Below are 15,107 nucleotides of genomic sequence, written 5' to 3'. Positions count from 1 at the left end.
CCCCCATGGGCAGCCCTTAGGACTTGGAGACAGCCCCAGGTGCTGGCTTACCCCACTGGGATACCCCGTCCCCTCTCATATTCCCTGCGGGTTGAGCTGGTCCTCATGTCCCCAGGGCACAGCCGGGAGCTGCCGGGGGTGTGACACTGGTGGTGGGCAGGGGGCTGTGTGGGGTATGGCACACGGGGATATCCAGGGGACCCCATACAGGTGGGCTACAGTGTCCATGGTCCTGTGAAAAGGTGGCTGCCCAAAGCCTGGCCTCTGTCCTCTCCCAGGGGTGTCCCCTTTGTAGACGCTGCCCCAGACGCTGGCCCCCTCCACTGCCTCTGGCCCCTGTCCTGGGAGACGTGACCCCACTGGTGCCACCAGCCCAGGGACAGCAGCCAGGAGGAGGAGGAAGTGGGTGAAGAGCCTTCAGTGTCCTGCCAGCGACACCTCCTCCCTGTCCCCCCTGAGATCGCAGAGGCAGGAGGTGGCACGTCCCAGTGCTGCACCTGAATCTGGGCACTGCTCTCTCCCCTTGGGCTCCCTGGGTGGACGGCAGGGTCCCTGGCCCCCTGGGTCTCCAGATGGGTGACCCGCTCCCTGGCTGCTGCTGGCAGCGGGTTTGGTGCCTCCCAAGGCACCGCCTGCATCAGCCTGTGCTCCTGCACCCCCAGGGCTGAGGGGTCCCTGTGTCCCTTGGCTGGTCTGGAAGGAGCCCTGCGGGGCCAGGGCTGGCTGTGATATCTATCCCTGAAGGTGCTACCCTTGCGTGAGGCGGGATGGGGGTGATGTGGTCCAGTCAGATGCCAGGACTGAACATGCCACAGCTGCTGCTGTGCCCATGTGAGGCCATGGCTGGGTGTGACAAAACACGTGCAGGGGAGAGCTGTGACACAGACAGACCGACCCATTGCATTGTGCCCATCTCAGTGGTGATGTGGCTCCTTTGGGGCACCTGCTCCTCCACAAGTGTCCTTGTCTCTGGACCTCAGCCTCCCACGGGCTGTCCCCGTGTGCCCTGGTCCCAGGCTCTGTGTTCTCCCCCTCAGCTCTCCCAAGGCCAGGATGGGGCACTGGCCACCCCTGGGGCTGGCCCAGCCTGATGCCAGCGGTGGCTCTGCTCTTTAAGGGCCAGGAAGAGAGGACAGCAAGAAGGAGGGACTTGAGCAGCTCCAGCATCTCCTTTCTGGGAGGGATCCGTAACTTGCCCACACCGGGTAGGGCTGAGAAGTCACCTCTGCAGTGTCCCATTGGTGCTGGCAGGAGAACACCCCTCGTATTTGGGAGCTGGCAGGTCTGGCAGACCTGTCACCCACCTAAAAACAGCCACGCCGTTCTCCTGAGTGATGGGACTGTCCCAGGCTCGTCCCGTGGGTCCAGAAGCCCCGTGGCATCGCCAGGGTTTGCTGCAGGGGTTATTCTCCTCCCGCTGGGACACGGCAGGTGTCGGAGCCGGTCACAGCCTCAGCCCCCAGCTTCCTAAACCGCTTCCTTCCTGGATGCTGTGGTGAGAAGGTCACTTGGCTGGACACCTGCCTTCGCTGGGGCCGCACCCAGCCTGATTGCTGCTGTGACCCCTGGCTGGAAGCCACCCTCCTGGCAGGGACTCCTTGCGAGAGAAAGCAGAGTCACAGGCAGTCCATCCCGGCCAAGACAAGCCCCCACCCCTCTGCCCCCCTGACATGACATGCACCCACCCCCTGAGCCCCTCTCCCACCCCTCAGGTCACCAGCAAGGAGGAGCACAGCCCTCTCCTGTCCCCGGCACCAGGCTGGTGGTGTTGGCCAGCTGCAGCTCCCGGCAGCAGTGAAACCAGGCTGGGGAGAGCCCGAGCAGGGGAATCCCTCTGCCTCCCCTAAAAAAAGCCAAAGGCAGCAGAAGAAAGAGGCCAGCCAAGCTTGTTTGATAGCTTTATTGCTTCTGTGATATGACTGAATCGATGTGACATAAGCTGGCTTGGAGGAGCCTGCAAGACTCTTGCCCTCCCTGCCTAGAGGGGAAATTAAAAAAAAAAAATATCGCAGAACCTAAAACTAATTTTAAAAACTCACGGAGTTCTTGCATCTCAGCTTGGTACAGTACCAGTGAGCGCACTGGCCTTTGGAGAGAGTCCCTGTGCGAGGAGCCGGTGCCCAGAGGGGCTGGGTAGTGGCCCAGGTCGCCTGCACCGAAGGACACGTCTCTAACACTGCATGTGATGCACCTTGTACTGATGGCACATGCCGTGCTGGTGCCGCTGGAGCTCACCATGACGGCCATCTGGAAGCCCTTGCCCATCCCTGGTGCTGCCCATCCCCAGCCTGCCCATCCCTGTCTGATACAGACAGACAGACAGCCCTGTCCTGACACCTTCCCCCTCCCCCAGCAGTGCCCACACAGAGGGGTAGGGCCCCCCCACTGCTCCCTCCCAAGAAAAGGAAACGCTGGAAACGCAGAGATGCTGGGCTGAGGGATGCTGGGCCGAGGGATGCTGGGCCGCAGAGGATCCTGCTGCTGCCTCGAGCTCCCTGGCTGTGCTGCCTCCGCTTGGCACCTGTGAGCTTGAGGCCGCAGCATGGCCAGCCCTAACGGGGTGAGCTGGTGGAGGGAGCTTGACACCGGGGTGGTGGGCACTGGGGAGGGCTGTATGGCATGAATGCACGAGCAGCCCGTGCTCACGGTGTGGTCAGTGCAGCAGCAGCTCTCCGGCAGCCCATCTCCCCCGCAGCAGCACATGCTGGCTGCCCCGCAGCTCCCCAGACCTGCTCTCTGCACCAGCCAGAGCAAATCCCTGCTGCGGGAATGGGCTCCTCGATCTCCTTGCACTTCCCTGGCCTCTCTCTAGGCAGGTTCCCTGCCACCTGAATGGCCTTTCTGCACCGCAGCGCGTCAGAGGCACCAGGCAACCCCGCTCTATATTTAGGCTGTGGAGAATTCCCCTGGGCTCTCCCTTCTGAGCTGAAAAGGTGAGTCACTGTGAGGGAGAGGCCAAGACTCACATCCGTCCCACTGACCCTGCTCTGACCCGCGCGCACCGCTCCGAGCTGGCAGGACTGCAGCCTTTCGGAGGGCGGGAGGTGGCTGCAGGTGCAGGCAGGGAGGCAGCCAAAGGAACAGCATCCAGGAGCGAAACCCAGTGCTGCGCACTGCTCCCGGGGCGCACACCCCCAGCACCCAGCCGTAGGGCTGCTCCGTGGGTGTGCTTGCCCCACCAATGTCAAATGGGCCTTTGGCCCCCAAACAACCCCCCATCCTCTCTTTTCTTCTACTTGCAGGTTCTGACCCACCAGAGTCACCCTGGGCCATGCGCTCATCTCTTCAGCCTGGGCACTTCTGCCTGGAGACCCCAACAAAGTGGAGGGAAGGGCTTGGAGTCACGTTGCTGGTGTGCAGGGACAGCTTCCCATCAGGACCTGTCCCTGCCAGGGAAAGCAGAGCAGGGGCCACACCCGCTACGTGGACCTGGAGCCAGTGAGCTGGAAGATAAAGGTGCCCCATAGCTTTGTAGTGCTTAATAAAACGGACTAAATCAAATTAATGGCATCACAAGTCTCCATGGGAGTGCCTCCCCTGGAGGGTGGAGAGGAGCCCAGCACAGACACCGAAGGCTCTTCACCCACCTCCTCCTCCTCCTGGCTGCAGTCACCCGCTTTCTGGCATCTCAGCTCGCTGTACCATATTGATGCCACCCATCACTTCATCACCACCCCAGAGCTCCCACAGCAGCTGGTTCAAGACCCAGTTCAAGCACCATGGCAGAGGGCGGGTGCCCACCCTTCCCCAGCCACAACTCGGCCAGGTCCAGCCCAGGCACCCCCAATGCCGCCGTGGCAAGGGGTCTACGGACGATGGTCCCAGGTCCAGGTTGACACATAGGAACCGCAAAGAGAGTGTTGCCTGGAAAGAGCCAAGGAAATCCAGTCCCTCAGACTCCTTGAGCAGGAAAAGCAAATTGGGGTAGAATATTCAAATGCGTTATCTGCCACAGCACATGGCCAAAAACCAGCCAGAAACCTTACAGAGCATCCTGGTGGGAGGCACTGCCAGGGTAGGCATGTACTGAGGGGAAGCAGGGACCACCTAGCTGGGAGGCCAGAGGGACAGAGGAAGGGACATGGGAAGGGGAAAGGGAAGGGAGAGCCTCCCAGCACCTGTCTTCTGCGGCCTGGAAGAGGCGCGATCTTTGAGCAGCTCCCAGACTACGAGGCAAGTAGCAGCCATAACCAGAAGCTAGACAGGACTTGCCCCTAGGCGAGCTCCTTGGCTATGGGTGCACCAAGCAGGAGACGCTCCTGAGGGGCACGTCCCACGCCGGTCTGTGGACAGCACCCAGCACCATCTCCCAAGAGCTGCCTCTGCCTGCAGCCTGGTCTCAAACGGTTCCATACAGTTTGCTCCTCTGCCCCACGCCTCCCGGGTCATTGCCTGCCCCTCCTGCACGTCTCCCCTGGGTGGGGGTGTCTCAGATGAGCGCAGACAGCATCCCTCTGGGATCCTCTCTCTGTGGGCGCAGACCATCCTGCTCCAGGCTAGCAGAGTGTCGGAGCTGATTTCCACCTGTAACCGTTCCCCTGGCAAACTCCCTTGGGCCCATGGTCTCCAGGTGGATGAGACCACTGTCCTTGCGCTCGGCCACGTTGCTCAGTTTATTCCAGCTCCTCTGAAATACGTATACAAATGAAATGTGCAAATACTGCATCTCGGGACCAAGACAGCAAAGGAAGGGAGGTGCTCCTGAGAGCAAGAGGAGCAGCAGTGCTAGAGCAGCACGGGAGGAGCCTGGAAATGAAGTGAGCAGGAGCCGAGCAGAGGGCGCGGGTTCCCAGCAGGCCCCCACCCGTGCCAGCAGGCTCTATCATCACTGAGGTCACATATCGCTTAAATGATCGAGTCTGGAACATAAAACAAACATCTTCGGCAGCCTGCCCTCAAACTGTAAAGCTTCAGATCTCTGCGCAAGATCTGACCTCCTTCCAAAGAATAAATTACTCCTCTCCCACACAAAAATAAAGTGAGATGCTGTCCAGAAATGGTGACACCAATCTGCACAGACTCCACGGGGGCCCTGCACAGCAGGCACAAACCAAGCGGCCTGAAAGCCTTGAGCACAATGAGGCTCCTCAGCGCCATGACCGGCAGGAAGGTGGGGAGGGTCTGCTGCAGGCAGAGAAAGCCATCAGCTCCCCGCTCCACCTTGGGGTCAGGGCAGAGGCAGAGCGGGGCAAACGGCTAAGGAAAATGCAGCCAAGTAAATGGCTGCTGCTGCTGCCTCTACGCGGGAAGCAAGGAAAAGTGCAGAAAAACAAACCCATGCTCATCTCCAACCAGAAGCTCCAAGTGGAGAAGGAGGGAAATTATTCTCCCTTCAAATTATAGCAGCACCAACGACACTGAAGTTTTGGACGGATTTGTTTTCCTGGGGAAAGGTCTGAGGCCGATGACAACGCAGGTGGGAGCATGGAGAGGCCGGGCTTTTCGCAGGGCTGTGCACAAGCAGACTTTGCCTTGCACCTTGGTATTTCTAGTATGATTCCAGCAGAGTTTCTTTTAAAAAATAATACTTTGTACATTCAGGCATTGCTGCCTTGGGGCAGCGTCACCTCCCATTTGGCACAAATTGTTTTATTCACAAACCTTTCTTCTCTCTCCTGAGTCTTTCCTGTGTAATTCAGGACACAGAAGATCCGCCTGCGATGCAGAGTTCAAGAACTGCCCCTTGGCCACCTCCTTCCAGCTCGAGGCCTGGAGGCAGCAGATACAACCCTCGTGCAGACTGGCAATGCAAGAGGGTCTTCCCAGAGCACCTGGGCATCTCTGTGTGTCTTCGGTGAGGTGGGATTCTTGCAGGGGGCTGCCAGTGCCTGCTCCCAGAGCTGCAGCGTGTGTCTTCGTCTCCTCCCTTGGAGGCAGTGGCTGCAGCCACTCAGATCCCACTGGTTAGGTCAGTGATGACTCGGGCTTTGACCAGCTTCCGCAGGAACTCCTTCTCCCGCTGGATGTTGTGTGTCCAGGACTGGAAGGAAATAGGAAAGACAGAAGGTCAGCAGCTATCCTGGTCAAGCATGCTCCCATCCCCCAAGTTGTGACAGACCCCAGCTGGAGCAGGGCAGTGGCTTTTGCCAAGGAGACAGACCCCGCTGTAGACCAGAAGAACCCTTGCAGACCAAGGGCCTTCTCTTACCTAAGGCCAATGCAACCAGCGGGGTCAGACCCGTGTACCTGAGGTAGGAGGTCTCCCCATGGGCTGGGTGAAGTGTTTTTGTCTTGGAGAGATCTGGGTAGCCCAGGTGCCTTCACCTTAGGCAGATGTAGCTGGCTACAGTGCCCTCTCAAGCCACCGCACACAAGAGTCCAACAGCCAGCGTTAATGGTGATGTGTGCCGGGGAACAGGGCTGGCAGGGAACATGGTGGCAGGACATGTTGTACCCACATACAGCCCCCTGCTAAGGGAGGTCTCTGGGGAACGCATGGGGATGCACGCAGCTGAAAAGCCCCAAGATCAAGCCCCACCAAGGCTGTCTCTTGCCTCTGCTAGCCCTACCAACAGGAAATCACATGCTAAAGGTTACACAAATACAATGCAAAGGGTCAAATGGTCACATCTCCCAGCCAGGCGTTTCAGAGAAATGACTGCTATAGCTGGTGTCAGCCCACCCAGGCTTTAGCTGTAATCACAGCATCTGCCATCACCCCCCTGCGCTGGTACTATTAAAGCACTTAATGAAAGCAGTAAGTGGTTCGTCCCCTGGGGAGACCAAGGCAGAGCAGGGAAAAGCAACTTTCCCCCAAATCTCCCCAACACGACAAGAATCCCGGTAAACGGATCCAGGTCTCCAGCACAGTGCTCTGGCCAGCAGGTAATCTGAGCTCTAAATACAATCAGGACCCTGATAAAATCACTCTACAGGAGCCTCCCTGAAATGGCCTCAAACCAAGAAAGCGCCAGCTCAACGAGCCCTCTGAGGGCACCTTGTCATATGTATCTAAACCCAGTTTACCCACTGCAAAACCACGGGCATGTGCCCATAAAGCACGTGTTGTATCCATCACGCACAATGTGCATATGGATCCCCTGTCATCCGCTGCTTGTCCTGTCCCATCCCGTCCTGTCCAGGACGAGCAGCTCTCAGCCATGACTGCTGTGTGTCACTGACAGCCCTGGGCATGGTGTGCAGCCTGCTACCAAGAAGTCCAAGGGACTGAAGGTCCCTCTTTAGATCTCCAGCATATTTTGGAAATTCCTCTCTTGCTGCTACTGTGCGTTTACAAGACACTTCCGTCCCCTCAGAGCACAGGAATGACAACAGTTAAAGCTGCTAAGGAAGGTTCAGGCAGGTCTTATCTTGTAACCTGTGTTCAGAAGAAGTCTTTGACTTCTGCGTCCATTGACACTGTTACCTGAGTGCTGCAAAGGGTGCACCAGCACTGGGAACAACAGGGCCACAGGTGGTAAACTGTGCTGGTGCTCTTTGGGACTCTGAAAACGCAGAAGACTCCATCTCTAAGCTGCAAAGCTGCTGTCCAGAAACAACTCAGTGCTTCGCTTCTGCTAGCATAAAAGCAGAAACTGAAAACTGGCACTGGGAAGAAAGCTGACTCGTAAAAGGAAAAAAAACCCATGAATTTCAGCAAGCAGTAGTGGGAGCGATGGTGGTGCGGGGCAGAGGGAGCTGGGAGAGCAGGCCTGTGTGTGCCTGTCACTCGGAGCAGGACAGCCAGGATCCCCCGAAGTGCTGGAAACAGTCCCACACGTGGCATGTCAGCTAGGGGGCCTGGGCTTGGCCCCCACCATGCAGCAGCATCTTTTCTGACAGCACAGCCCCTTGCTAGGAATGCACGGCACCGGCAGAGGCAGCCAAGTGTGTGTGTGTGCTCCTGCCAAGAGGCAGTGAGCAGCTGTCTGCTGGCACAGGGGCCACGCTGGGAACACTAGTCTCCATGCATCCACTTACATCTGGCTGGGCTTCTTGTTCAAAGCCTATCTGGAGCACCAGGGAGCCTGATGTGCCTGATACATCATAGCACAAGCTGATCCCTCCTTCATATCCTTCGGCCTCATCAAACATAAAAGAAGCCAACTGGTTTCACCCATGACAACCTGCTTGCGTCCCTTGGTACAGAAGGTAACTGGGGAAGCAGCCACTTCTAGGCAAACTCACACCACCTAAAACGTCACCTCAGGCCACATGCAAGGGCCTTATCTGGTGGCAAGGGGAAATCTGCTTGTGTGAAAGATACAAGTGGAGCAGGAATTTAAGTACAGGAGGTGGATAATAAAACTTTGGGCGATACAATTGCATTCTCTCACATTACGGCTAGGTCTGGCTCCAGCACTGACTGCAAGGCTGCTGGCAAGACCTATAAACCTCTGGCTGTTCTGCATCCAGGCTCCTCTACACCCTGGGCACTGCCACAAACTCCTCTTTCCAAGCAGAAACCCACATGCAAGAGAACTAAGCCTCCCACTTGATCCATGCATCTTAGTGGTGTCCGCAGCAGTACTCTCAAATGTTTTGTGGTTGAATGTAAGACCACAGAGGAAGAGGATTCCCTGGTGAGGACGGGCTTTTGTGCCCCCCTGCCCCGAAGAACACTAGCAGGGTGCTTGGTGCAGTGCTGCTCCCCCCGCGCCCGACAGCAACACGGGCAGGAAGGATGAGGCATGTCTTCAACACCAGCTCCGGTTACTGATTATAGGAGAGGGACTCACCCCACTGACAGACAGAGCTAATCAGGCAAAGCAAGCTGCATTCCAGCATCAGTGGCTGCAGTGGGGAGAAGAGACGGAGCAGATTTCTCAAAACTGCCAGAGAGGCAGGCACTTTCCTCCCATTGCCCCAAAAGGGAAAGGCAACAAAATACATCCTAAAACTCAGTAGGTTTTAGGATGTATACACCCTAAAATAGCACCCTGGGTAGCACACACCACCAGCAGGCGGGAGGGCTCTGAGCCGGCTGCAGAGTCTCATGAAAAGCCAGGTCTTGGCAGGCTCAGGTTTGCTTTGGGGCCAGAACCACGTTATGTCTGTTGTAAGGGGAAGTTCTTTTTTGCCACCCTTCACTGGGTAAGCCGAGGTGCTCTGTGTAACCAAGCTTGCAGGCAAGTTGTCCTGGAAATCTTTCATCTGATGCAGTGTCCTGAGCTGCAGCAGGATAATAAGAAACAGGCAGTGCTCTGGTCACCAGTGTCCCCACAGACACGACTGTGCTGTCAGAGGGCTCATTTTGACATTTTAACCAGAGGACTGTGAGCAGAATCCATGCCTGGAGGATGATTACATGAAGCAGCTGCAACGCTGGTGGCTTATTCCTGCTACTACTGCAAAGAAGGCTTTTCCTGCCCTCGGATGCTGGATGCACTTTGGCTGCGCTGTCAAGGTGCTCACTGTCCCTTCTGACTGCTTTGACCCTCTCCTCCCGTGCACACTGAGCCGTTACTGCCTCATTTCCTATTCCGGTACGTGGGATTGTTCACTGTCACAAACCCCCTGCCCCAAGACCTGAAGCTACACCTCAGCATCACAAGCAGAAAACTCCACGTTTTCTCTCATGAATCCGCACCCCCAGACAGTGACAGAGCAGCACGGAGCATTCAAGTCTCTACACATCACCATCACCGCTGCTCCTGCAACCTGGCAGACTGGCTCTGCCCTCCCCCCCCTCTGCCGCTCACATCGAGCGGGCGGCTGGTACATCCTAGAATCATAGAAAGACCCTTGAGATCATTGAGTCCAACTGTTTGTTTCCACTTGTGCAAACAGGCTGCTTGTCTGAGCCCACGACCGGAGTTAATGAACTTCTGGGAGCTCCACCAGGAACGTCCCAGGAGGCTCCAAAGCCCTTCTTGCTGTTTGGGGATCAGGCTGGGATTTCCTTTGCTTCTGTTCTCTCTGTGATTAGTGGATGTTTGCTCTTTTCAGTGCAGAGAGAAACAGCAGGAGCAGAGTGGCTCTGCAAGCAGATGCACTGTTATGGCTGTCCATCCCAGAGAGGTGGCAGTGGGTCTGATGTCTGATCGCTTGGTCACAGTTATTAGATCAAAATTTATCATCAGTTAAGCCACCTTTCAGGGTTATGCAAATGCAGCAGGCCCCACACCACCTGTCCCTTTTTTCCTGACAACTCCATGAGGAAGCACAAAACATCCTCTGTCCCTTCAAGAGAAGCCGAGTAGAATATTTTAAGACTAAGAAAATGTTTCAGAGACCAACCCAGGAGGAAGGTAAGCTCCCCATCTGTAATCAATTACAATCTGGGAATGCCTCAGCTTCAGAGCACATTAGACTTATCAAGTATATTGCAATATCTTAAAATACAGGAAAACCAAATCAGAGAGAGTGAAGTCAATGAGGAATGCATTCAAGAAAAACAGCAAGTTGTAAAGCAGGAGGTTTCTCGGTTCTGTCACATCCTTCGTATTTCTGCAAGTCAGCAGCATTTCTTCCAAAAAGCCTGCACAGAAACCACAGCAGTAGCACCGACTGTTACTTCACTGGTCCGTTTCCAGTCTCCACTGGTACTAGTTTATCTCTGCCTTTAACCTTCACCGCCTTACCTGTAGGGCTGCTTATTTTTCGTGATTCTGCCTTGCCCACACCCTTGCTCTGGTCCCAGGATGGTGACCACACACACTGGGTGTTTTATGGCAGTTTCACCTCCCATGACACCAGTGCCCAGCCTCCTTCGGGACCCATTGCCCCCTCCTCTCTCAGTCCATCCGCTGGGACGTGGCAGCGCCGCAGACCACCCCGTCCCATCTGCATCAACCGGGAGTCAGACATACTGAAACAACAGAGAGGGCTGGGCACCCTCCTCTTCTCGTGTTTAGGAGATTAACTCACAGCTCCTTTAAGCCCCGTCATTCTTACGCCAACTTGAAATTTTAAACAGCTCTTTAGCTCCTGCTTATTCTTAATACATACAGAGAGCAACTGTATCTCTTCTCAGTCTTCATTTTACCAAGCTAAACAAGCCATGTCTTCTAGCAAAACAGGCTGTTCATTTCCCCTGTGAAAACTGAGAAATTTCCCAGAAATGCAGTAGCTCCCTCTGTCCCTATTTACCCCAAATTTACTTCTCACGAACCAGAAAAGAGGCTCACCATTGCCTCATGCAGAGGCACTTCTCTCTCTCTCTACAAGAAGTCGTTTCCTCTAATCTTTCCAGAGCTGTATTTGCCTTTTCTTCACAGTAACACCTGAATTATCCTGTCATTTATTTGTACCTGTCTAAGCACTTTCCTCCTCTGCCATTGCCAAATAATGCTACGCCAGCTTAGAATCAAAATTTCTGGTATTGCCCCAAACACCATGACCTTCCATTCATACTCTTAGGTTTCATGCCACCCGGTTTACTCCTGTTCTCAAGGTGCTCATGGTCTTCCTGGATGGTATTTTGATCCTCCCCTGTATTGACCACACCTGGTTTTGTCTCATCACAAATTCCACTTGCACACCATTGCCTTCTGTGCCAAAAATCATTAAAGCAAACACTAAACGTGACCTCCTGCGGGGGAACTCCCAGCCATCCATTCAGTGCTGCTCTTTGTGTTCTCCTTCAGAGAGACTATTCACATACAGGTGTTGCACCTAAACCGTAGCTTGTGAAGCTTAACTAATAATATCTCACAAGGCACAATGTTGCATGCTTAACTGAACTTCAGACAGACTGAGCTACTACACTTCCTCTGTCCTCAGAACGTTTTTTTTTTTTTTTTTCTTTTAATCAAATAAAGATATTAAATTAGTTTTTGTAACCTGCCTTTGGTAAATCCATGTTGTGTTTGCTTTCAGGATTTAATTATTCTTTCATTTAAACTCTGCTCTGAAGTTCTGAATAGTACCTCCGAGGTCAGATTAAGAGGTCTGAATTTGACAGGATTATTTTCCTTGCCTCACTCCCATCCCCCCAAAAAAGAAAGGAAAAAGAGGTATTATGTCCACTACAATCTAATCCTGTGGAACCACGTGTAACCTGATAGATTTATTGAGGACCTTTTCCTCTGGACTTGCAGCTTAATTGGCTCAACAGCGCAGTGGTTGGAGCAGAGATCTCTCAGGCTCTCACACCTAGTGCATTAGCTTCAACAGCTTTTGCCTTTCACTGCTGACCCTGTCATTTTCTATTTCTATGAGCTTCTCACTGTGAGCCACCCTTTCCCTCACGTTTATCATATTGCCCTTACGGAGGTAATATATTCATTCATGTGGTTCCCACTTTGGCTATTTAATCCCTACGCCTTCTGCTTCCTTCACCTCCTTGGATACCACAGTCCTGATAATTCTTTCCTTGTTTACATGGTATTTGTTTAGCAGTGGGACTGTCCAGTGTTTGTTTATTTTCCTTCGCAAGATCTAATTCAGCTTGACTTTTGCCACTTTCCGCTTTATCCTTGTCCCCTCCAACCACCAGGGTGAAGTCTCCTCACTGCCGGATGCTCTCTCCCACTCCTCTGTTATTTCTAACACCACTGTGAAGCCGTTGTTCATGAAGTTATGTCTACAGCCTTTTTGCACTTTTGACGCAAAAAAAAGAAAAAGATATCAAGTCTACAGTGAGTCCAAAAGCTCTTAGGTGCATCTGCTTTTGGTAGCCTGTTCTCCTAGGCTAGGCCTAAATTATGAAGACATGTCCCAGTTCCACTGATGACCCCGCCAGCACCGCTGCGTGCCACCCCACAGTCTGATACAGCCCTGCTTATCAAGCTCCCTCCTTTTGGAAGCAAAATCCGAGTCATACCATCCCTTCTGTTGCCTTTCCATTTAATTTAACCGTGAAGGCACTTGATCAAAGGCTATTTCCCAAAATGTCCCTCTGCAAGGTCTTCATGCCTGCTAAAAACATCTCGGAAAGACTATCAGCTCTTCTTTTGCCCTCATGGTTGGTGAGAAGAGCTGTCCCAGCTAATGCATCTCGCAATACCTGGGCTCACCCCTTGACAGTAATACTGGCTGCCAATGCACATCGGTGAGAGCGCAGTTTCTGGAGGTACCCAGCACCCCTACAGAGGGTCTGCGTTCAATGTCGGGGTCAGCAGCTGGGCTCTAGCACAGCCCTGTACATCTTCTACTGTCTTTTTCTACAGAGATCTTGTCCAAACCCTAATTCTGTTTTTGTCCACATACAGCCTTACCTTCCTGGCTGTTATTAGCGCATGGTGATACCCGACGAGTGTTACCGTACTTCTGTCCTACTGAACAAGGCAATACCTGGGCTCCGGTCATGACTGCTATTCCATCAATCTTTTCCAGATTTCTATTACATAGACACACAGTTCTTATGCACAGGAACAGCATGTGAGGCCTTCATTCAGCCAAAACGCTGTCAAACAGGTGGCTTTTAAACAAAGACAAAAATGTATAAACCTCATCAGTCATCACTGCCGGCCCCAAGAAAAAGCACTGCCCTTTCAGAGGTCCCCCTGCCCCAGCCCCTAACCTCCCCCTCCAAAGCTGACCTCCATTTCAGTCTGCACCATTCCTTGTACTCCAATCGCAATTCATCAGCCAGGCTCGAATAGCTGTGTTTTCAGTCTATAAATCACCAGGCTAGACATCTGCCTGGCTTTCAAAGGAGTTTTGTTCTTCTTGTTGGCTACCGCAAACTTTAAGGTACTTGGAAGCCCGAAGCAGCCCAACCACCCCCTCCCAAGCAACTTGTGGTGATTTAAAATGCAAAGGACAGCTTCACAGAGAGAGCCCAGATGATGATAAAGCACTATTGTTTGTGCCTTTATGGGCCGAGACTCCAAACTTGATGTTTGCGGATTATTCTGAGAGGTAGCTGCTGGCGGGGAAAGACAGAGACAAAGCTGTGTATCACTGCGTGCTGCAGGCCACCTCCCCTGGCCCTTGTGACAGCCCTTACACAGGCTGAATAAGAAGTGTTACAAGATGGTGTCCTCCAGCATCCCACAAAGAGCTGCTGGGGAAATGGAGCCAACGATCAGAAAGAAGCCATCAAAGGCAGTCGCGCCACCTCCCCCTCGGGTCAGGCAGCGAGTCACTGAAGTGCCAGGCACAGCTGTATCAAAGGAGCTGACACCTCTGACAGCATCGGCATTGCCGCTTGATCTGCTTCTACAGTGAAAAGGAGACCAGTTAGCACTCCACCGCGCGACACAAATGCCACAGATGGGCTCTGGATGGATAAGGGTGGCTTTTAACCACGTGTTATCCATTTTTACCAACTGCAAGTGTGTGAGGCAGTCTGCAGCCAGCTGCTGAGAAGACAGCTTGGGGTGCTCCCTGCGTGGCATCCGAGGTGACTCCTTGCTCACGTTCTTGCTCCTGCAAGAAATGAGGAGACTGAAGCTCACCTCTGGCTCACGAGGTCGGGGAAGGCTGTGTGCTGCCAGGCTCGGGGCAGAGCACATGGAGGAGGGATGCTGGGAGCCAGTCTCGTGCTTCGTTCCCATGAATTAGCACAGGCTCCTACCCTCTGTTTCATCAACTCTTTACGGATATGTTTTTACTGTTCTAAACACTGTTACTTTCCCATCCTGAAATAATTTCTGCCTGAAACACTAGCCTGTTTTGCCCTTAGCAATGAAGGTCTATTGTAACCCTTATAGGCAGGTTCATTCATATTTTTTTATCTGGAAAAGCCTTCACTGTGATTTAAAATTATTCCCTTTTTCCTCACCTCATGGAAACATATCCATGTTTCCTTCGCTATGTTCCCAGTGAATATGACACTTCTACATTAATAGAAGACAGTGGCCTGCGATAAAAATATACTTTTATGGAGAGTTTGGGCAGGAAGCATTACAGGACCTAAGCAAGAAATAAAAATACAATAAACTATATCAAAATTTAGCTCCGATGGGCTCATTGCCATGAAAACAGAAACAAGTGAGCAGACACCTTGGCAAAGACTCAATCATTTTCTGTACAGCATTCATGGAAGCAGGCAAGGGTCGAAAGCTGTTGCAAAGTTATTGGCAATAGGGAAAACAGTAACTGAAGGGAGATGACACACTTGGACGTTCTGCATTTTGTAACTTAAAGAGACAGGATCAGAGCTGAAAAATCACCTGTGAGAATTTACACAACAGCACGGGGTCTATTGGGCAGGGGTCTTCCAGTAACAGACCAGAGAACAGCAGAGTGTCTTCATACTGCCCAGAAAACCCCTGCAA

General features: G+C 53.3%; 1 protein-coding gene across 15 annotated transcripts in view; it reads right to left on the bottom strand.

Annotated features, from left to right (window-relative positions):
- Positions 1 to 1,885: 1,885 nt before the first annotated feature.
- Positions 1,886 to 15,107, bottom strand: part of ST3GAL3 (ST3 beta-galactoside alpha-2,3-sialyltransferase 3) — a 194,032-nt gene continuing 180,810 nt past the window's right edge. For all 15 annotated transcript variants that reach the window (XM_074599488.1, XM_074599481.1, XM_074599487.1 and 12 more), the window contains one exon: positions 1,886 to 5,980. In XM_074599488.1, coding sequence (XP_074455589.1) covers positions 5,891 to 5,980 — 90 coding nt within the window. In that variant the 3' untranslated portion in view covers positions 1,886 to 5,890. The remainder of the gene's footprint in view (positions 5,981 to 15,107) is intronic.

This window comes from Larus michahellis, chromosome 8 (assembly GCF_964199755.1).
Source record: "Larus michahellis chromosome 8, bLarMic1.1, whole genome shotgun sequence".
Classification (NCBI taxonomy): Eukaryota; Metazoa; Chordata; class Aves; order Charadriiformes; family Laridae; genus Larus; species Larus michahellis.
Note: the sequence above shows the minus strand (reverse complement) of the source record. Positions and strands in the feature narration are given on the sequence as shown.